Genomic DNA, 22,368 nt, shown 5'->3' on the forward strand with positions numbered 1-22,368 from the left:
CTTCAGATTCGTGTTCAGCACCATAGAAAATAAGGGGGTAGACAAAATTTTGCGAAGATTTGGGAGGGTGACACTATAGTAAATAATTACCCAGAATTTTGGCTGGACCTTTGAGACACTCAGTATATGTACCTATAAAAGAAAGTTGCGTGACGCGCGTTGATCGTTTTGATGGTCTATTGCTGCTCATGCTCATTGCTCAAGTTCAATCACAAAAGTCATAAAACAGAGTTCAAAGTTGTTCGAGTCGCTCCTCAGTGCGACCGGTGTCAGTGGTGTTCGTTTAACTATTTTTGGTAAGTATGTTAAAACTTTTGTGACAGTGTGTTGACTTGCTTTCATGAACGGTACTCTTGTTAAAAATTAAAAAGTGCTGAGTAATTTTAATAGGTGCATTTAAATAAGTTCATAGTACTTCGTAATTAACCAATTCTGGGATTCTAACCTAACCTGAATTTGTCGAATTTATAAACATATTTTATCGTGTTTTTATATAAGTTTACGGTACTTTGTAATTAACGGATTCTAAGATTCTAAATTACATTTGTAGAATTAATAAGTATATTTTATGTACCTAATAGGTGTACATTTAATTCTGTTATGTATACAGGATGCAACTAAAATATTTGCCAAATTGTAATGGATTGTGTATTTTATTGCCGTTTTACCCGGTCAAACAAATTCATGAATTTATTGAAAATATTAACATGTACACAGTCTAATTTTTTATTGAAATTAGGTAGGTACTCAGTAAATTTAGTGCATAAATAATTTCAAAAGAATCGAGATCAATTTAAATCAAGTTTAATGATCTTTATATCATAAACACAGTTTAAATCGAAATTCACAAAAAGATTGTTGAAAAGCTGGAGCCAGTCCTATTCCTATATAATTTCTTCATGAATTTATTGTCATCAATAAATTAACAATTTTGTGTACTTATTACATAATAACAATTAATTCAATGAGTAGATTAAACTATTATTGGTTTGTAATTTCATTTAACTTGTATACAATTAACCAATCAGATTAAAAAAGAATACCATTCAACTTTAATTTTTAAAATTTGAATTACTTTAATACCTTCAAAGTACTTAAAATAAAACTGTGTAAAGCAGTCTTAAATAGAAATAATTTTTTTTATTTTGATAAATAAAACAAATTTTATTATGAAAATTAGAGTGAAAAAATTTTATATTACAATTATGAATAAATACTTCATACCTATATTAAAAAATATATATGAATAAAATTTCATATAGGTACTCGTACAATAATATAAATAACATTGCAATATTTGTTCTTATTTCAACTTAAAAATAGATTTTTAAATGAATTTTTGAAAAAAATGGTTATAACCGGTTCATAAAAATCTATATCTATAAGCTTATATATAAATAATTATGTATGTGACATTGAAGTTTACAAAGCATAACATTTATGTTTTCTTTACACATACATTGAATATTCTGGAATATCTAAGTACATCTGAGTATACTTATATGAATTTGTGATCTACAATGTTACCTTTATTTTATGAAAATGAATGGTCAAATTTTTATTAACACAAGTAAAAAAATAGATAAAGGCATTTGATTCAGATTTTCTTTATTCTGCAAATTATAAACAATAGTTTCACATCAAATTTATACAAATTAATTATCCCGAAATAAGAAGAATTAAAGAGATTCTAATTTAACATTCACAATTTACAGAAAGGGAATTATGTGTTACTAAAAATAATTTCCAATAATTCCATTTGTTGTAAAGGCACCATTTTTTCATTTCTGTAAATGTAAGTCCTTTGGGGATACAAGCATTTCAGAGTTATTTGTAATAAGATATTGTTTGAAGTTACTAATAAACTATAAACTTTTGAAAGAGATAAGTTAAATGATCTTATTTTGACTCAAAGAATGTGTGGTAGATACATGTACCTACAAGGAATATTCAGACATATAAGAAAATAGTTTAGAAACTGCAAAGTTTTTAAGTTGATTAAATGTACTAGTACTCAGATATTAATTAAAAAAAAATCAGCATATAAATTAAATTATTTTTTATATCATATTTTAGAAATAAACTGTTACTTGAATTTCTTTGAAGTTTAGCCTTTTCAAATTACTGTAAATTCCCTGTTTTCTATTCTTCTTTTGTAAAATGTTAAGAATAGATTTTCTAAAGATAATCTATTGGTTTTACAATTATGTATCTCCATGGAGCATCAGATACATATTGTGTTCTTTTTTAGAACTCAAAGCATAGATTTAAATCTAAAAAAATGTTTCAACAGACTGCTTATTAGTGCTTACTCTGGATAAAATGAAAATAATTTTTTTCCTAGCTAGAAAAAGCAAATTATTCAATCATTTTAACCTATGTAAAATTAATACGTATATCATCTTGAGGTAAATTTTGGAAATAGAAAACATTGTAGACCATTACATTGTAAAAACTATTTTGTTAGGATATCTACATGCAACTAACAGTAAATTAAAATTAAAGGAAATTTTATGCTTAAATTCATTCAGTGAGAAAATTCTTTCTATGTAGGTACCTACTTGGTAATTTTCTAGTACAATATGATTAAAACAGTTTTTACTTTAAATTATTCAATTTGTAATAATGATAAATCTATATTGCTGAGGACTTTAAGCTTTCAAGAATAGGTACTTGTAATCTGTGATTTTTTAGGATATCAGAATGTTTTTCAATATTCATTTTTAAAACTAAATTTAGAAATTTTCTAACCCAGAGCATACAAGCATATTTTCATTAAGTTCATGATATAATTTGAGATTATTATTCCTTGGACTATTTTGGACCAAAAAGCCTTATTCCGACGTCAAAATTCTGGGTTCATAGTGATAGTACCTTTCAGTACTTATATCTACCACTGGTCAGCAGCTATTATATTTAAAAAGATGTTATATATTTTTTAAACTTTAACAATATCTATCTCGAAAATCAGAGGCTTGAAACCTTACTCCATTAATGCTTTTTGGCCTAGAATGACTTAATAAACAACCTGAGGATGACAGACTTCAGAAACACCCTTTATTCTTTAAATACCTTCTATAAACAATTTTTTCTTTTATTTCAGAAACATGACAAAAATAGTAACATGTATAGCCCCTGTGAATATAGCGGTTATTAAATATTGTGAGTTTATTTCATGTCCTTATTTCTTATTAATTTTAGTGAGGTATACAGGGTTGACCAGTCCGGGGTTACAATACAATTCTTGACAATAAGGGAGTTGTTAGATAAGAAGTTATTGTTAGGTGTAGTACGAGCAGAGCCCTTTTTCGGGAAATTCCTTAACAATTAGCGTACAACTCTCTTTATTTATCATACGGGTTTATGCCGTACATTGCTTTCTTACTCATTATAGGTAATAAGATTTGTTGTCGAGCCATGGCCCACCCTGTATAGGTAATATATTTTTTTTACAGCTGCGATTCTTTAAATATATTTTTTTCATATACTATTAGTTAATAAATATTGCACATAATTATTCTCATTTGTACCTACTTTTAAATATGTTTTAGGGGGTAAACAGGATGAAGAATTAATAATTCCTCTAAATGATTCACTCAGTGGTACTATTAGCACAGAATTTGTAAGTATTTTAATCTGTTTATATTTAATCTGAAATTGGATAAAATTTTGAAAGTGATTTCACGTTTTAACTGTGCTTTTAATTGTAATTATCATAGTATATATTTTAAAGTGTCTTTCAAATTAATTTTAGATGTGTGCTAAAACAACCATCATGGTTAGTCCACTCTTAACCGAAAATAAATTTTGGTTAAATGGTAAAGAACAATCATTTGATAACAAGAGACTGAATAATTGTATACAAGAAGGTGAGTAATAAGTAATTTAAGTATACAGTGTGTTCCACCGGGAACTGCGTCAATCGATATCTAGGAAAGTCTCCGAAAAATTTGAAAATTTGGCAACATGGCAATATGCCTGGGGCGAACACAACTAAAATATCTAGAACTCTCCAGTGCTTCCAGTTATACCAGAAGTCGACACCAACTTCGTTATTTTAAATTATCCTTATTAGTATAATTGAAACGATCCCCAGGCATTTTTATTTAAATTTTCAGCGAAAACTTTTACAGACATAACAATAATTTGACAACTAACTTGACAAATGTCAAGCTATTTTCATTGTTTTGGAGTGTTTCTGATCATGGCCAACTTGACAACAGGTCTGATACGAGAAAGTGTCCAAAAAATATAAAATTGCAAATATCTCTAAAAGTAGTAACGGCAACCCTAATAATACTTATATGGCTTGAAAAGAAATTTCATTCTGCATACGACAGAGTAAAAAATTACAGGGTGTTCCATTTAAGTTAACAAAGTTATAGCTGTTTGAAGTTATCAAAATGTAACAGCAAAAATTAAACGCCTAGTGTTAAATGTTTTAATTTGTTGGTATGCCATAATTTAGTGTTATATATGCCTTTTACAGGTACCAAAAATCCACTTGATATAACGCTCCTGAAAAGAGTTACTAGTATCTCCGCGGACCCTTGCATCTGTCAAATTTTTTCTTCAAAAATTAATATCTCAAACTCCTAGGTATAGGGAAAATTTAATAAAGTGACCCTCAAATTTCACATAGAATCCGAAAATGCAATAATATATAAGGTGTCCCATTTAAAATAACGAAGTTGGTGTAGCCTTCCGGTATCTCATAAGTATAAAAAAATTAAGAGGAAGATAGTGTCCAAATTTTTACTGAATTGGAAATTATAGTGTTCATAAAAATTTAAAATTATTTTAGATAATCGCTTAGAAACGAACTTTTTTTTTTTCATGTAAAACAATTGAAGTACCTACACTTTTTAATAAAATTTTATAAATAAAAAATTTTGAGTTACAAGGTTGCAAAGGTAATATACCTAATGGCAGTTTTAGCAGTGCAAGCAGTTCAGTTATTGGGATATTTTTATTTTATTTATTATGGAATTGTGTTAGAATATAAAATACATAAATGAAACTATTAAATCGAGAACTTTCAACAATATAATTTTTTTGAAATCATGTTATGTGTGATAAGAAATTATAATTGTTCAATTCAAGTGACTAAATGAACAACATCCAATTAGATGGATAGAATCATATAGCCTGTATTTCCTCCAGATTTAAAATTATAGAACGTATTGGACTTTTATTATATTGGGTTAGATTATATTATACTATTTTATATTGGTTGGATTTTTATGTGATATTCTTCATCTATTAAAAATGAAAAAAAAAAAACTAAAATAAAGTTGATCATTTAATTTCCAAATCAGTATACCAGCCAATTGTCATCGTTAAGGAAATTATGGAATTGTTTCGAGACATATTGTTTTAATAAACTAATAAACATGCAAATTTTGAACATTGTCCATAATTATCTGCATTTATTTTTATAGCAATATGCAAAGCACACATTTGACTTAAAATTTTTTAGTTAGACGTCGAGCAAACCCAGAATTACCGCAATTAAACTGGAAGATTTCCATATGCTCCGAAAATAACTTTCCAACCGCTGCTGGTTTAGCATCGTCTGCTGCAGGTTACGCATGTTTAGTTTCTGCCTTTGCTGCTCTGTACGAAATTAAAGGAGACATTTCTAGTATAGCAAGAAGAGGTTCAGGTAGTGCTTGTAGGAGTATATATGGGGGGTGGGTAAGTAGCAATTATGAATTTTCATTAACATTGTTTTGATTATTGTTAAAATGTCTTCGTTTCGTCCTTAGACATCGAAAATATAAAACGTTGAATTCAAATATTATCTTCCTAGGTCCGGTGGTGCAAAGGTGTAAAAAATGACGGATCCGACTCTATCGCAAAACAAATAGCTGCAGCAAGTCATTGGCTGGAGATGAGAGTGTTAATTCTAGTTGTTAATGACACTAGGAAGAAATACAGTTCTACGGATGGAATGCAGAGAGGTGTAAAAACCTCGGAACTTCTTAAGTACAGATCACAAACTATTGTACCAAGAAGAATAGAAGCGATGGTGAAAGCTATTAATGAAAAGGACTTCCATACATTCGCACGTTTAACAATGGAAGATTCTAATCAATTTCATGCTATCTGTTTGGATACTTATCCACCTTGTGTGTACATGAACGATACATCGCATGGTATTGCTGAGTTAGTTCACTTATATAATGAGTATAAGGCTTCGAATAAGGTAATTCATGTTTTAAACTCGTCTATCGTAAAATATGTTTTTGTTATACAGGGCGTCCATTTATAGTGTCCCATTTTTCTGTCATAGCTTTATCCTTGATTTCATGGGAATATCAATGGAACTGAACCAGATGTATTTTAAAATTAGCGATTTGTATACAGTGTCGCAAAAAGGTGTGACCTAAAAATATAGTGGGTGGGCCATTTTGATGATAAGGAGATAAAAAATAGAAAAATTAGTAAATGGGAAAAGTTTTATATAGTACCGTTATTAACATAATGGCACTCACAAGTCATCTCTAGCTATTCAGGTTTTCAAATTATTTTGAAAGAAGGATGGCTCAAAAATTCATAAAATTACAAAAGTACTCCCTTTTTCAAAATATATCAAAAATCCGAACAGCCGAATTGTCCAACTTTTTCCTTTTAACTGTTTTTTTATCTTATAGTTTTCGAGATCCCAATACATGCATTACCAAAATTGCCCTCCGGGTATACCATGAATTTTCTTGCTTTAATTGAAGTCTCCTTAAGGAGTTACACCACTGTAAAATTTTCAAAAAACCGTATTTTTTTTTTTGCTGAGAAGGTAGTTTGAACCTTCTAGAATATAAGGCAAAAGGTTTTATACATGAAAAAAATTTTTGTCTAATTTTGTGCTTTTCCTTGCTCGGAAGGTACCGCGTACCATCTTATTGATTTATAAGTTCTCTAATACACTCATAGATGTCGTTAGGGAGTATGCATGTACAATTCAAGCAAAATTTGGAATTTTTTATTTTTTCATTTTATTTTAAAACTGTTTTTCTTGAAACACGCCTTTTCAAAATGGCATGCACCATATCTGCAACAATTTTCAATATTTTCTTTTGAAATTTTAATCACATATTTAAAACATTTTGAAGAGAAACATGTACGGATTTTTCGATAAGTTAATTTGAACAATTGCCCTTTTTTTCATCAAAAATATAACATTTTACTTCAAACAATTGCCAATTTTACAAAAAACAATATTTTTACAATTCTGAATGTGTTTCTTTAGATGTAGATGTACTCATGTAGATTAAGAGCAAATTTTTGTTTTTTTGTTCCATCTTGAAATTTGCACTAGTTCTAGGCGTGCCGCGGAATGCCATTTAGAAATATTTTTTATTGAAAAAATTTTTCTGTACACTTAAATACAAGGCTAATAACATACTTAAACAGTTTTTTTCTATCACCTTCTATTTAAAAAAATTATCAAAAACGTTTTTTTTAGGCTGTTACAGTGGTGTAACACCTTAAGAGGGCTCTATAGCAAATAGGCAAGTAGCAATGCATATTTATAGATTTTATTACACAGTGTATAAATATGAATGCACAAATAACAGACTTTCCTCCATTCTAACGGAGATTTTCTAAGAGGGTTAAAATGTAATAAGAAAATTCACAAAATTCTACTAAAAATAAAAAAATATGTCACCGTTTTTTGCGACATTCTGTATCCTGTCACTAACTATAAAATGTGTCTTTTTCAATCTCATTAACCCTTTCGCTGTGTAATACGTCTGAATGTAGCTAACGCGCCGTGCGCGAAGGTTTAACGCTTGCGAGTATACTTGTCTGGAGCAGTTTACTACTTATATTTTTACATTATGTTGTGTTAAATGAAATTTAAAAGTTTCAAAATAATTGTAATAGTTCAGTTATTAATATTTTATTATAAAGCATCCATCACTACGCTCCTTAATCTCAAACTTGTCGTTGCTATCGCTCCTTGCAAAAATTTCTTCCAGTTCTTTGTCTGTCAATTTTCTAGATATTTTTACGATTTTCTTTTAAATAAAATACAATAATCGACAGCCGTACTAAATAAAAACTGAAAGAGATATGAACATTATTACCAGTACCTCCTTCCATAAAAATAATTGCCACAATCGCTATAAGCTCCGCCCGCAAAAATTCCCTAAACCAATTGCAAAAACCAAGTCACTAATGCGCATGGTTGCGAATATATACGGTTTGAGCAGCCTGATCCAATTTAACTATTCAAGTGAATTAATTCCTTGGGAGCAGTTCGAGTCCTATAAATTTTTAGCGAATTAACTCGTCTGGAGCAGCGAAAGGGTTAACAATATCGAAACGAGAATTTTTTCCCGGTCAAGGATAAGGGTATTATAGAAGAAGGGGCCGCTAAATAAACACACTCTATCTACAACAGGTTGCTTATACCTTTGACGCTGGACCAAATGCCTGCCTTTATTTGTTGGAATCGGAAGTAGAAGAATTTTTGGCAGTTATTAACGAGGCATTTCCTCCACGTGAGAATCAGGTTGACTACTTGAGAGGAATTCCAGTGACAAACAGATGTATTCCAGAAGTAATTAATTTCGCTTTCATATTGCAATGATCTAACAAACTTTTTTTAGAAAATGAGACTTTCCTTAAATATTAAGCGACACGAGGAAGGAATGTTGAAGTATATCATACATACGAAAATTGGTGATGGGCCACAACTTTCCCATCGACCTGAAGACCATTTATTGGACGAGGCTGGTTTACCAAAAAGATAGCCTAGAATGATTATTCGATAAGTTATGTTATAATGAATTTATTCAATTTCTTGTTAATACGTAGCATTCCAGTTAATTTTTTAATATATCGGAAAAGGTGTCTATCAATCTATTTTTTATTTTCAGATTTTTTTTTTTAATAAAAACAAACAAAATAACTTGACTTTATATTTACTCGGCTATATTCAAATTGTACATACTTTACTCTTACAAATATTTGCTTCTTAACTTCTTAATTTAGTAAACAGACTCCTCTGTAAAAAAAAGAACATATTAATATAACGTTGCAATAAATTACATAAGCAATTATCTTGTTGCGAGGGTCAAATTATGGAATTTCATATCAATAATGCAAATAACACACATTTAGAATTGTTAACATTATAAACAAAGGTATTTTAATTTCTGGCTAAGGTACAAGTGCACAAACAGACGGAATATTTTAGTTTAAATAGGTATTTCCAAAAGTTGACGAAGATGTATCATTTAAATTTAATAGGTGTGCCATTTAACACTCCCGCTGCCAATATCCCCGAAATGAAATTTATTTTAGTTCCGATAATTGGAGTTGTTAGGTCCCTCGAATAGCTTCAAATTGTAGTTAGAATTGCATTTCCATGTTCCAGGGATCAAAAAATTTTTTAGTATCGCCACGCCATCTATACAGAAAGATTTGAACTGACAGTTCTAACTACAATTTGCAGCTATTCGAGAGACCTAACAACCCCAGTTTCCGGAACGAAAATAAATTTCTTTATTTCGGAGCGGGAGTGTTAAATGGCACACTCTGTATATTTGTCTTAAAACAAAAAGAAAATTTAGTTATAAATTTTGGTCTAAACATGTTAACTTTCCTTTTTGGTTGTTTTATATTTGTTACAATATTTTATATTGTACAAACTGTATTGTACAAACGCCACACTGTATTAGTTAAAAAGAAAACAAAAACTCGGGCAAACCAAATTTACCTACATACCACATTTAGTCACGAGCATCTGTAAATTACATTTTATAATTATTTTGTAAACAAAATTTGATTCATCTATAAAATAATTAAAAGTGAAAATTGTTAAATGATCGACATATCTTGGGAAATTTTTCTCGAAAATGCTTTGATACTGTTAGGAAAAACTTTTTCATTGCAAGACCTTTTTCTATTTAACATTTTTTTAAACTTTCAACTATTTTCGAGATATTAAAAGTTGAAAATCACATTCCTGAAATTTTTGACCTTGATATATGAAAAATAAATCGAGTTAGAGAAATGTTTAACATAACACAAATTATTGTGTGACTGTAAAAAAAAGGTATAAAAAAGTTATAGGGTGGTCAAGGAGCTGGGAGCTCCAAAAAATAAAACCGTTATTTTCTTACAAATTCTAGTAATATATTACACCAAAATAAATAGACACATACCAACTAAGAAGTCTAGCACAAGCTGTTTAAAATTATATGAAATATTGGTTTATGATATCACACTATAATCTTAGTAGACATTCACGTTTGTATACAGGCTGTTGTAAATTCGCTTCTCACTATAGGGATCTCGGAAACGGTAAGAGGTACGAAGTAGCTTAAATGGGAGCAAAGTTACGTAATCAGGGGACCAACATTATGCCTCTAAAAAATCAAGGCTAACATGATTAGTTTCCGAAATATTTGAAAAGAACAGAAATTTTGGAAATCCGTTTTTGTTTAATTTCAGCCTTGTTTGAAGTAATATTGAAAAAAGAACACTTTCTCATGACCACTTTTTTGCCCTCTATCGAATGGCATAATCAATTTTTGTAAGTAACGTTTCGTCTCTCCAGGACCATCATCAACTTCACTTTTTTAATTACGACCCTAGAAATTTTAATACATTTTTTGCAAGCATTCAAGACCCCCAAATAATGTACTTCCTCAGCTCGAACCAGATCAGACGTTTCAAATTTATCTAAATTTTTTATTTGGATTACGCAACTTTGTCCCCATTTAAGCTACTTCATACCTCTTACCGTTTCCGAGATCCCTGTAGTGAGAAGCGAATTTGTAACAGCCTGTATATGCAAGCTTGTCTAGATTTAGATCCAAGGAACCTTTGGTGTCGTATTTTATGCAACAACATATTTGAACTTATTTGAAGAAAAATAATTTTAGTTTAATGTTTCTTATATAAATATGTAGTAACTAATAAGGTAAGTATTAAGAATAAACTCGAAACTGAAAACAATTATGGTTTAAAGGCACCTCCAACAGGTGCAATACAAGGCACATTAGTGTTGTGACATTGCAATATCATAGTATCTCGTAGATGTATTCTATCACGTGCATTTTTAGAGATTACAAAGGCAATTTCTGTCCAAACGTAACCCTTGTCAGAATTATAAATGTACTTGAGTATGCGCCTTATATCGCGTTTGCTTGGGAGAACCTTCAGATCATCAAATTATATTTATACTTATGCCAGTAAATGTGCATTGAACTAGTTTAAATGAAAATCTAGATTCAGTTTACTTACTAATTGGTTTTCCATCAACCCATTTTGTTATTCTTATATGTGCTTCTGCTCTTTTCTCAGCCTCTACTCTTAAATCTGGTTTTAATGCTCGTCTCAATAATTTAGCAGCAATATTGGAATAGTTGATGTAGCTGTTAGAGAAAATATGATTAAAAAATAAATTTATCTCAGTTTAGTGTAATACAAAAAGTGAGACATTGTCCATTTGTTGTAATGGTGGAATGTATATTTCGTTTGTTAAGATTTAGTACATGTTTTTAGCAGAGGATTTGACGCATTCACTGAAAATTGGCGTAAATTGCTATTATCTCATGGAAAATACAAGAATATTGATTTTTTTTTAACATTACCTAAAATTATTTCTATAAGCAGTTATTATATATAAATATTATATATTATTAATTGAATATACCTACCAAAATAATTCACATACACATAAGGCCTTTTATTAAAAATTAAGTTTTTATTTCCTAATGTATTATATAACCTTCAGAAACATAAATTTTTCAATGACTTACTTTAATCCCGCTTGTCTCCAGGCAGCCATATTTATATTGATAGATGATTTATATTCTTCTTAAAAGTATAATAGCAGAAAAAATATATCTCCTTTTTTACACAGAAACTATTTTTTAATGTGTGAGTGGTGAGTACAGATGAGAGAAGAACGAAAGACTGATTATAGACTGAAAATAGTGAGAATGGAATGTATGTAGATTGGATAGCTCAGATTGCTCAGAAGTGAGATGATCGATTAGAGTAAGAGATAACTACAGTTTGTGAAGATGACGACAACCAATGGGAGATGGCACCTTAAATGCAATGTTGTCAAATACTCTTCGTGTGCGTTCCGTAATTAGCTCAATAGAATTTCAGTATTGCACTAAAATTTTTGTTGAGGGGTTGGCGGCCTTGCTACAGAGAAACTGGAAAGCTCTTAGAATATAAAATACCGGGAAACTAGTAGTAGATTGCTCTGAAAGTTAGAAATTTGTTAACAATATTACTGATAGACCGCACATCAACAGCTGATGCAAAATACGGTGTGTCACATACAGAAGTATGTGGGTGTGTTCATTCTTCACTAGGTTTGTTCACTGATTTCTCTAACAGGTTGCCAACTCTTCTTAACAAAAATATTTAGTGCGTTTTACTGCAATTCTACTGAAACTAATTACAGTACAGAACGGACCCTTTTTCTTTGAACTCGTAAAAATTATAAATCTACTTTACGCTCCTTCCTTAATGGAATCATTTCTACGATTTAGGCTCTAGGCAAAGTACAGAAATATTAGTAGGAACGGCTGTACTTTCACAAGCTAATTTCAGAATTCATTTTTACTATTCATAGTTAGCACGTAATATACCTCTGTCGTATATTTTGTGGCGTGGATACCTACTTGCTCATAGTTTCATGGTTACCCCAACTTTTTAATATCACTAACTATTGCAAATAATTAAATGTCCAAAAATACTGTAAAAGTATACTTTTTGAAATATGTCACTTTAACGGGGACACGCCGTCTATGTATTTATCACGTTTAGAGATAAGATATATTTTAATACTGGAGTTATCTTTTAATTTAATCCCTTTAACGGCGACGCTGGTAATTGATTTCTTGTCTTGCAAATCCGAAAATAAATGTAATCAACAATCTAATCAACGAATTAACGTTTGATATTAAGATTTTAGTCCTTAAGAGTAATCATAATCAATTTACCTACCTATATTAATTTCTGTTTACTGTTCCTGTCGGTTAAGAATAAAAGTCCACGTATCTATATATCATGCACAAGTTATTAACAAATGTAAATTATAATTAATTGAATACACAAGCACGGCAATAAAGAGATAAAATAAATTATGTTTTCAGTTGATCCAACTAATTAAGCAAATACAATTTGAGATTAGACGTTAACATACCTTCCGATTTCATTTCTGTAATACAGAGTAATAAACTGATCCAAGTAGTTTATATTCTAATGTGCTAGAGATGAAATTTGCTGAACATCTTTCTGCTCATATAACTCCAGAATGGAGAAAACAATATATAAATTACGAGGTAGGTTTCTTTTTTTCAAATTTGCGAACATAATATAGATACCTAAATATGAATGCAAGCGATTTATAACTTTCTTTTGTTTTGTTAAATTTACGTAGTAGTTAGGTTAAGATTGATAAAACAACGTTGCCAAATAGAGAAATGAGTGGTACTTTTGTACAAGAATTGTAACCATCAATATATTGCAATTGTTTTATAAAATATTTAGTCCAAAATTTCCAAAATCGTGTAATTTAGCTATTAAAATTGTCATGGTTTAATAAACATGACACAACGTTGCCAAATTTTTGGGCGGTTAAATGTAAATATTTAATTTAAGAATTTAAGTACGCTTGTGAATAAAATATTTGCATAATCTTGTTGTTTGGAGGGATAATAAGAGAAAATAATGAAAATCAGTTATCGATAGTCCATTTTGGATATTTCCCGCCAAAAATGATAACTTTTTTATTTTTGACTTCATGAAAAAAATTACCTATGGACGTAGTATTTATATGATCTTTTGAGAACTTCAAAAATTGATTTAAAAAAAGGAACATACAACATAATTATATGCGACTTCAGCAAGATACAGGGTTACAACTTTTTAATTGTCCTATACAGGTATCAGGTATCTTTCTTCTAAGAATTACAGAAATGGTTAAATGGGCAAAAATGTGCAGAATTTTATGGCTATCACGGATTCGTTATTAAATTTAGAAAATTCCGAATAGTTCCGAACATATTCGAAGAAAACCGATTTTATGCTATTTCTTTTTTTTTTGTCGAATTTCATTTGTTTTTCAAAATTTTTTGACAAAAATAGTGTAGTCTGATATTAAATGAAGTGAGGAATTAAATCTCTGTATATTTCGCTAACACCACAATTTTTCGGCTTATTTTGGAGGGTGGGCCAACCAGTTTTTTTAGGTAACCTTTGTTGGACGATATGAAATAAAACAATTATCTAGAAACAACTATTGAAACAAATATACGACACTTACATTTTGGAAATCAAGAACATAAATTACACTTAGAACTGCATATGTAACTTTTTATTTTGACAAAATACAATTTTTATAGGAATCTGTTTTCCTATATCAAAAATAAAAAAATTGCTAGGGCGACTATTTTTGCGGAGAAACCCTGTATACAGGGTGATTCACAGCATTTGTAAAAAGAAGGAGGTATAAAAATGTTGCAAATTGGCATTACAAACTCGTGTTAGAAGTTTAGAAGTTACAATGTATTGAAGTTAAAAAAAATAAATTATTTTTAGGGATCGCTATACAAGTGAGTTTTTTAGAAAGATTTTATATATTCACTTCTATGTAGAATAGTATTAATTCATTTCAATGTTGAGATATTTAATATACATATATTTTAATCTCTCCCAAAAATTATGCATTTTGTATGTTTATTTGAAAAATTTTAAATTTAATATCTAGCACCCACTCTATGTAACGTTTACACTCCTATACTCCCTGTCACAAAATAAATTAAATTATATTAATTGCAAACGTAATTCAAATTTTTTATAAATTATTTTGAGTAGAATCACCTTCTAAAGAGATATTTATAGGTCTTATTCTCTCTGTTTTATTGTATATTTCTTTAGTATTTTTTAAATTATTAAACATATTGTTACTTAATTAAGGACCTTCATAGAGGATTTAGAGAATATAAATATATATATTGCCTATATTTATTTGACATTTTTTTTCTCACTCTCTTTAATTAATTGGGTATTTCTACTACCCTGATAGAAGTTGTCTCTTAACACTCTTACTATTCAGGAGGATATACACATTACAGTTAAAAATCAGGCACTCTATTATGTCTCGTCTATAGAAATCTTCAAATATTTGCAATATGAATTTTGACAAAGGCCTATTTGTTACTCAACTACTGTTGATTGCTGGTGAGCATTTTTATTAAGTGTGAAATATGCAAAAATGTGTGCAAAATACATTATCAAAAATATTTGGTACAGTACTTTTTCTGTTATATCAAATATCTCAAATTTTAGTCGCAGTTGATAAGTATTTCTCACCTAAACACTTTACTTTTTGCAGGAAATGAAAGCCATGTTATACATGGCCGTAGAAGAAGCTCCATCAGCAGAAAGCGTAGAGCCAGAAATTGCAGCAAGACATTTTGCAAACTTTGATGAACAGTTTTTCCTGTACTGTGATAAAGAATTAAAAAAAATCAACACTTTCTATGCAGAAAAATTAGCAGAGGCCACTAGAAAATTTGCAAATCTATATAGTGAATTAAAAGATTCTCTAATCCAAATCAGGATGGGGAAAAGGAAAGATGGGGGTGGTAAAAAAGTGCCAGCAAGGAAACTCCAGGACCTTAAATTGGCTTTTAGTGAATTTTATTTAAGTCTTATTTTATTGCAAAATTACCAAACACTTAATCATACTGGGTTTCGAAAAATATTGAAAAAGCATGACAAGGTACTTTACGTATAACATTTGTTCAAAATACAGTCATTCAAAACTTATAAGAAAAAAATTAGGAGTATATATAGGGTCAAAATTGGAATTGATTTTGTTACATATTTTTTTTCTATTCCTTACCATCAGAAAAAAAAATCAGTTCAAAGTAAATAACTCTACTTGTAATTTTTTATACGAGTTGATTTTATTATGCAGTGCCTTCTAGTGCTCAGTGATGTACCTACTTGCATTTAGTTGTTTAGTAGTAAAAATTGATTAGTGCAATGTACAAGGTCATCGCTTGGAAATGTTAGGTCTGCCTGTAACTTAGTTTTCTTTGAAAATTAAATATGATTTATTCAGTAATTTTTCAGCAATAATTCAATTGGGAGTCGTATTTTAGAGATATATAGTCTGTCTTTCCTTGTAGAATATCATGTATGTCTTTACATATTATTAAAAAACTTTTTCAGGATTACAGACAAGTAAGCTTTAATATGTCTGTCTCTAATATTGAGGGATAAACGGCCAAAAGAATGTGCCAAATGTATAAAGATTTTAAACAGTTTTGATGGCATATATGTACATTCTTAGATAAATCTATCAACTATCTCTATAATCCTGAGAAAGGGTTTTATCAGAATGTAAAAATATATAGGGTGTTCCTATAAGAAAAGACACAGTTGGAGTGGTAATCAAAAATTTTTAATACCTAACACATTTTTTATTGTTTAATTTTTATTTAATGTTTTATTTATAAATTGTAATAACAGTTGAACACACACCTAATTTTTTTTTTTCAGGTAAGTTCTGAATCACCCTGTGTAATGATTGTTAATGAATTAATGTTATTGTCGTTATTTTAGTTACTGAATACCGATTTAGGTGTCAAATGGAGGCAAGAGCAAGTAGAAACCTCACATTTCTTTACAAACAAAGATATTGACAAACTGATAAATGATACTGAAAATATGGTGACGAATGAACTTGAAGGCGGAGACAGGCAAAGAGCAATGAAACGATTACGAGTTCCTCCTCTAGGTGAACAGCAATCACCCTGGACTACATTTAAAGTTGGCCTTTTCTCAGGATCATTTATTGTATTACTTACTGCAGTCGTTTTATCTGGTACGTATGGTTGCTATAAGATATTGCAAAAAATATATTTTGCGGAAAATACTTCACATTTAAAATTTATACCTTGCTGCTATGCTAATATTTGGAAAGAATCAGAATATTTTGGGAAAAATATGTAATTCCAATAACAATCGGGTAATTTTTTGGATTTAAAAAATTTTTCCTAATAAAATTTTCTGAAACTGTCTCATAAAAATGGCAGTTTATCTTCACAAAAAATATTTTTTAATTATTGACAAGATCTACTTAATTTAAAAAATAATAATTTTATGACAAATTGTCATTTTCATTTATCGTTAAAGCAAGCGCAAGCATATAAAAAAATACTATTGCAATGTTTTAAGTCATTCAGATTTTTTATTGACTTACATATAATTACATTTTCAGCGATTTTCCATGAAAGTACTAGCGAGAATTTAAAAGTTGCATTCCGCTTATACAGAGGACCACTCCTAATTGTCGAGTTTTTATTCCTTATTGGAGTTAATGTGTATGGATGGAGATCATCAGGAGTAAATCACGTTTTGATCTTTGAGCTTGATCCTAGAAATCACTTATCGGAGCAACATTTGATGGAACTGGCTGCTATATTCGGTGTTGTTTGGGCTTTAAGTCTATTAAGCTTTCTCTACAGCGCCAGTTTAAGCATTCCACCATACGTCAACCCACTTGGTTTGGTACTAATTATGATTGCATTTATTGCAAATCCTTTGAAGGTTTTCAGACATGATGCCAGATTTTGGTTTTTAAGGATATGTGTACGTATACGATTATAACGAACGGCTCCATAATTCACGTTTTATCGCGATTTACTTCTTTTTTAATAAAAGTTAAATGTGGACATATGAAAAGCTGTTGTGTCGCAAAATAAACAATTCAATATAAATATAACATCACAAAAACAGAACAATCGTTTACTATACAGAGTGTTTAAAATCCATGTGCCATTACTCGTGGAAATTTTGCTCATCCAAAAATAAAACAAATAGTTTCTATCAACATAGGTTTGTGCTTACATTGTTTATAGTATTTTAGAGTTTATTTTTGTTTTTTATATATCTTCAAATAATTTTAATGAAATTTATGTTGTGAAAAGTGTTTAAACTAGACAGTTTAATCACGGGCATAAATACAAATTGCCATAAAATATACAGGGTGTTAATGAACTTATGTCAAAAATTTAAAACTGTTTTGGAATTGTTGAAATACATGTATTTTATTGCGGCGATCACTTACAAATAATTCTGTAACACTTTTTACGAGTTTGTAGGTTTCTTATGAAGTCAGACTGTATTCGAAAGTCAGTTCATAATACATTGTTGTAGTGATCGCCGCGCTGTTCTTCGAGACCACTTTTAATAGCCGTATTTCCAAATTTTCTTTTGAAAAATTTATTTAGCAATCGCGAATATTATGATATGAAATGGATATGTCACACTGTAGCTTGTGTGCAAGCAAATGGTGGGTACATCGAACATCTTTTATGAAATTCAGTAGTTCTCAAAAGGTTGCTCCTTACAATGTTGAGGTAAGTTAGATTTTAAAATTACATTACACTCAACACAAATCTGTGTAATTACCTCATTTTGACATGACATGTGGCAAAAATATTTTACATAAGTTCATTAACACCCTGTAGTAAGAGAGTTTAGCTACACTCTCTTACTTTTTGTTGGTACAGTCGATAAGAATTTTTTATTTTATTTCCGTACATTTGCAAATGTTTAAAACACCCAGTATTATCAAATACTGAATTTTCTTCAGAATATGGCTAGAAAAAATATTTAAAATACATTTTCTATCAAGGTTAAGATTTTTTTTCACTAGGACCTACTAAAATAAAATCATAAATATGAAATGTAAAAATATACCTCGAAAATCAAATGGACAGTTATTATTGCTTATTATGAAATGAACCAGCTAACATTTTATGATGTTATTATTTTGTTACTGATGCTATTTCTGATTAATACATAAATTAATAAAAACAACACAAAAACTATTAATTACCTTAAAATTATTCAAAATTCTGTCCTTATATATTTTTATAATAGCTATTCATTTTTTTTCGTTGCATAATCTGATTTTGTGGAACCTTTTGAATTGTTTTACATAATAAAAATTGCAATAAAAAGCGAATTACCGTTTACCTTGTATTATAACTATTCGTCCAAAAATATTTTAGGGTCGCATGTTTGCAGCACCATTCTTTCATGTAGGATTCGCTGACTTTTGGCTTGCGGATCAGCTTAATAGCTTTGTAGGTGCTCTGCTAGATTTTGAATTTTTGGCCTGCTTTTACGTTACAAACGGAAATTGGTTACAAGCTGGAGGTGAATTAGTGATCACAGATATAGATGCATGTTCATTTTATAAATACGTATTTTCAGATACTAGCCAGTGTATGGAAAAAGATTTTATTATTAGACCCATTGTAAATTGTATACCGGCTTGGGTGCGTTTTGCTCAGTGCCTAAGACGTTACTACGACACTAAAGAGGCCTTTCCACATCTTGTTAACGCAGGAAAATATGCTAGTACATTTTTTGTCGTAATATTTGCAACGTTGAAGACAATACATAAGGGTAAATTAATGCTTTTTTTATACGACATGGTCTAAATAATACGTAATATTAAAAAAATTTTGGGCATTTAGTTAATGTCAACTTGAATAGGAAAAATGAAAAAAATCTATATGAAAACTACAAATAAAAGATGTAACTGTGACACAGATCTAGTGGTCAATGCTACTAGGGACCAAAAAATGGCAGAAAGCGACCTGTGTTGCAGGTACTATGAAACCATGCACTGTAAGGGCAAAAGTAAAGTTTTAAGTGATGATATTGTGATACTGTTGATGTAATTCAATGCCCGGCGGGACATATAACCAGTAGAGAAGTTGTTTAATGCAATATCATCACTTAAATCTTCAAGTCACTTGTTTAAATATCCTGTGATTTAGCCATTAAGGAAAATCTATCGAGAAAGCTCCAGTACTTTATTTTGAGATTCATTGATTTGGAAAACAAATGTGTTTAAGATTATTTGGGAATTGTTTCCTGTGTTCACTGAATTCTTTTGCAGATAATTATACAACTCCTACAGAAAACCCGTATGTGTTTTTGTGGATAATATCTCAAATAATTAGTTCGTCTTATGCCTATACATGGGATATAAAAATGGACTGGGGATTATTAGATAAATCTGCAGGGGAAAATACTCTCTTAAGAGAAGAAATTGTTTACTCTTCCACGGTAAAATTGCTGTAGACGAATATACACACTTTACTTACTAATTTTGTTCCAGTTTTTTTATTACTTTGCCATTATCGAAGACTTCATTCTGAGATTCGCCTGGGCAATATCTTTATATTTAACCGAAACAGGTTATGTCAGCGGTGATATAATGACATCAATTCTGTTACCATTAGAAGTATTCAGGAGATTTGTCTGGAATTTTTTCCGACTGGAAAACGAACACTTAAACAACTGTGGTAAGTTCAGAGCGGTTCGAGATATTTCAGTAGCTCCAATTGATTCTTCCGATCAAACGCAAATATTGAGAATGATGGACGAGGAGGATGGTGTAGTGAACAGAGGAAAAAGGAAGCTCGGAAAGAAGAAGGAAGACAAAAAACCATTGTTACAAGACGAGTCGATAATTAGTTTTAAAGCGATTCCTGTGTCTACGATCCAGGCTTAAAAGTTTTATCGTGGACATGTCAAATTTTCTTATAAATGCAAGTACTGCCTGCCTCAATTCACCTTACTATGCAGAATGAGTTACAGTGAGGTGTAAAAAGTTTAAATAAAGCTTTTGATGCAATTGTTTAGTCGGAAGAAGTTTTAATTAGATTTTTTATACCCAATCCTGACTCACCCTGTAGACAATAAACATTTTCAATAATTTTTTTTTTATTTTTAGAGATAGAGGATAATTTAAATTAATACTACTCAAAATTTTGTGAACAATTTATCGCTCTTTTGAAAATTGGACTCGCCTGATTCTTGAACTAATTTGAAAAAACTTTAATTAGTTGATTCTCGATAAAGTAGTGAACCAACTGTACGGTGAATGTGATTTTGTTGGACCAATCAGAGTCAAGTTATGATAAACCTATAACCTACGTGTGATATATAAAAAATGTATGAAAATCGAGGCGTCTGTAAATTAATGTAAGATATTTTTTTTCTTTTTATTCATATTTTATTGGAACACATGCAAACATTTATATTTTTTGTATATTTTACGATCAGTGAACATTATTTATTGGAACAATTGGTCACTTTATTACAAATCCATAATTTACTAAAATCAAAGTGTCTTTAAATGAATGTAATTAATTTTATCTTTTTATTAAATTATGGTGCTATATAAAGATAAAAACAAATTTTTTAAATTGCTATAATGTTCACCAATGGAAAAATTTTTTACCTAGAATTCCTAGGAAATACTTTGCTCGAATTGTTATCTTTAGGTAATTTTACTAGAAATATATTGGATAAGATTAATTTTTAGTTAGTTAAAGAATTCGAGGTGAATTATTATTACTAAATTAAAGTTTTCTGTGTAACTGAGGTATGTAAAAATATTTCGTCAATCTTTCTATCAATTTAAACAAAAAAGTTCATTCTGAAGAGTCAGTGTTGAAGTCTTTGCAAAAGTAACATTTACATAAATATCTTGTAGACCGCTGAAGCTTGGGCTAGTGGTTTTCCTAAATAAAGGTAAAAAGTCACTGAATTTGTATAGGAGTATGTCAGTCAGTGGTGCAGATACTGAGAGATGTTGCTACTAAGAAACTCAAAATTTCGGCCCTACTGAACATGTTGAAAATTTGATCGAAGTATTTTCCCTCATTGTTTTTCTTCTACTTTATTTATAAAATACAGGGTGATTCACAAATGGTGACTAAACATGAAACTTCGCATTCATTGGGGAATTTTAAGGTCTTTCCTATAAAGTTTTTATTTAGGACGCTTCGTTAAAAAGATACAGGGTGATAAACTTCAAAAAATATTTTTAATTTTTTTTAGTTTTTAACATTGTATCTTTTTAACGAAGCGTCCTAGATAAAAACTTTATAGCAAAGACTCCCCTTAAAATTCACCAAAGAATACGAGGTTTCATTTTTGGTCACCATTTGTGAATCACCCAGTAAGAAATTTTTGAGTTTTTACACAGTTCTATAAATCCTCTGTAACTCTAAGAATAAGAAATATTGCTTTAAATGCAATCAAAATTCATATCATTGGCACAGAAATTTAAATATTTTAAGAGGAATTCACAATTTAACATTTTTACAATGATTCTTTTGGACTTTTGATGATGGCATTGAATTTAGAAATTATATTTATAGTTTTTTTAGTAGTTTTAGTCAATTCATTTAAATGTGCGGTTATTTTAGACTAAAAAAATGAAATTCAAAAATCACAAATACTTCGATTTTGTAATTTTCGTTTCGAAAATTTCAAGACTTTATC

General features: G+C 29.7%; 3 protein-coding genes across 8 annotated transcripts; 2 read left to right on the forward strand and 1 right to left on the reverse strand.

Moving 5' to 3' along the window:
• The first annotated feature begins 190 nt into the window (after window positions 1–190).
• LOC108905240 (diphosphomevalonate decarboxylase) lies at window positions 191–8,882 on the forward strand. The gene is made up of 8 exons (XM_018708040.2): window positions 191–296; window positions 3,104–3,162; window positions 3,552–3,622; window positions 3,755–3,869; window positions 5,480–5,697; window positions 5,813–6,208; window positions 8,408–8,566; window positions 8,616–8,882. Exons 2-8 carry the CDS (start codon window positions 3,108–3,110, stop codon window positions 8,757–8,759), a joined length of 1,158 nt encoding a protein of 385 aa, XP_018563556.1. The 5' UTR covers window positions 191–296; window positions 3,104–3,107; the 3' UTR covers window positions 8,760–8,882.
• A 31-nt stretch (window positions 8,883–8,913) lies between these two features.
• LOC108905241 (protein stunted-like) lies at window positions 8,914–11,977 on the reverse strand. 4 transcript variants are annotated; one of them, XM_018708043.1, is made up of 4 exons: window positions 11,778–11,977; window positions 11,260–11,390; window positions 9,728–9,754; window positions 8,915–9,013 (listed from the first exon to the last, which is right to left on the reverse strand). In XM_018708043.1, exons 1-3 carry the CDS (start codon window positions 11,804–11,806, stop codon window positions 9,741–9,743), a joined length of 174 nt encoding a protein of 57 aa, XP_018563559.1. In that variant the 5' UTR covers window positions 11,807–11,977; the 3' UTR covers window positions 8,915–9,013; window positions 9,728–9,740. The 4 variants fall into 4 exon arrangements, with proteins under 4 accessions (XP_018563557.1, XP_018563559.1, XP_018563558.1 ...); XM_018708042.1 differs by having other exon boundaries at window positions 9,736–9,754; window positions 11,778–11,974; XM_018708041.1 differs by lacking the exon at window positions 9,728–9,754 and having other exon boundaries at window positions 8,914–9,013; window positions 11,778–11,968.
• A 1,201-nt stretch (window positions 11,978–13,178) lies between these two features.
• On the forward strand, window positions 13,179–21,871 carry LOC108905232 (xenotropic and polytropic retrovirus receptor 1). 3 transcript variants are annotated; one of them, XM_023455369.1, is made up of 9 exons: window positions 13,179–13,322; window positions 15,377–15,766; window positions 16,615–16,876; window positions 17,273–17,643; window positions 19,071–19,218; window positions 19,276–19,470; window positions 19,970–20,139; window positions 20,192–20,378; window positions 20,810–21,871. In XM_023455369.1, the coding sequence occupies exons 1-9, from the start codon at window positions 13,254–13,256 to the stop codon at window positions 20,830–20,832; spliced, it is 1,815 nt and encodes a 604-aa protein (XP_023311137.1). In that variant the 5' UTR covers window positions 13,179–13,253; the 3' UTR covers window positions 20,833–21,871. The 3 variants fall into 3 exon arrangements, with proteins under 3 accessions (XP_023311137.1, XP_018563543.1, XP_023311136.1); XM_018708027.1 differs by having other exon boundaries at window positions 20,192–21,871; XM_023455368.1 differs by having other exon boundaries at window positions 19,071–19,470; window positions 20,192–21,871.
• Window positions 21,872–22,368: the final 497 nt, after the last annotated feature.

This window comes from Anoplophora glabripennis, unplaced genomic scaffold (genome assembly GCF_000390285.2).
Source record: "Anoplophora glabripennis isolate ALB-LARVAE unplaced genomic scaffold, Agla_2.0 scaffold68, whole genome shotgun sequence".
NCBI lineage: Eukaryota > Metazoa > Arthropoda > Insecta > Coleoptera > Cerambycidae > Anoplophora > Anoplophora glabripennis.

Excerpts from the sequence above, each read along its gene's own strand:
- LOC108905240 (XM_018708040.2), top strand. The coding sequence starts at position 3,108 with ATGACAAAAATAGTAACATGTATAGCCCCTGTGAATATAGCGGTTATT. Across the intron at positions 3,623-3,754 it reads GTACTATTAGCACAGAATTT|ATGTGTGCTAAAACAACCAT; the intron begins GTAAGTATTTTA and ends AATTAATTTTAG. Across the intron at positions 8,567-8,615 it reads CAAACAGATGTATTCCAGAA|AAAATGAGACTTTCCTTAAA; the intron begins GTAATTAATTTC and ends AACTTTTTTTAG.
- LOC108905241 (XM_018708041.1), bottom strand. The coding sequence starts at position 11,806 with ATGGCTGCCTGGAGACAAGCGGGATTAAA. Across the intron at positions 11,391-11,777 it reads TGGAGACAAGCGGGATTAAA|CTACATCAACTATTCCAATA; the intron begins GTAAGTCATTGA and ends TTTCTCTAACAG.
- LOC108905232 (XM_023455368.1), top strand. The coding sequence starts at position 13,254 with ATGAAATTTGCTGAACATCTTTCTGCTCATATAACTCCAGAATGGAGA. Across the intron at positions 16,877-17,272 it reads TACTGCAGTCGTTTTATCTG|CGATTTTCCATGAAAGTACT; the intron begins GTACGTATGGTT and ends TTACATTTTCAG. Across the intron at positions 19,471-19,969 it reads GTTGAAGACAATACATAAGG|ATAATTATACAACTCCTACA; the intron begins GTAAATTAATGC and ends ATTCTTTTGCAG.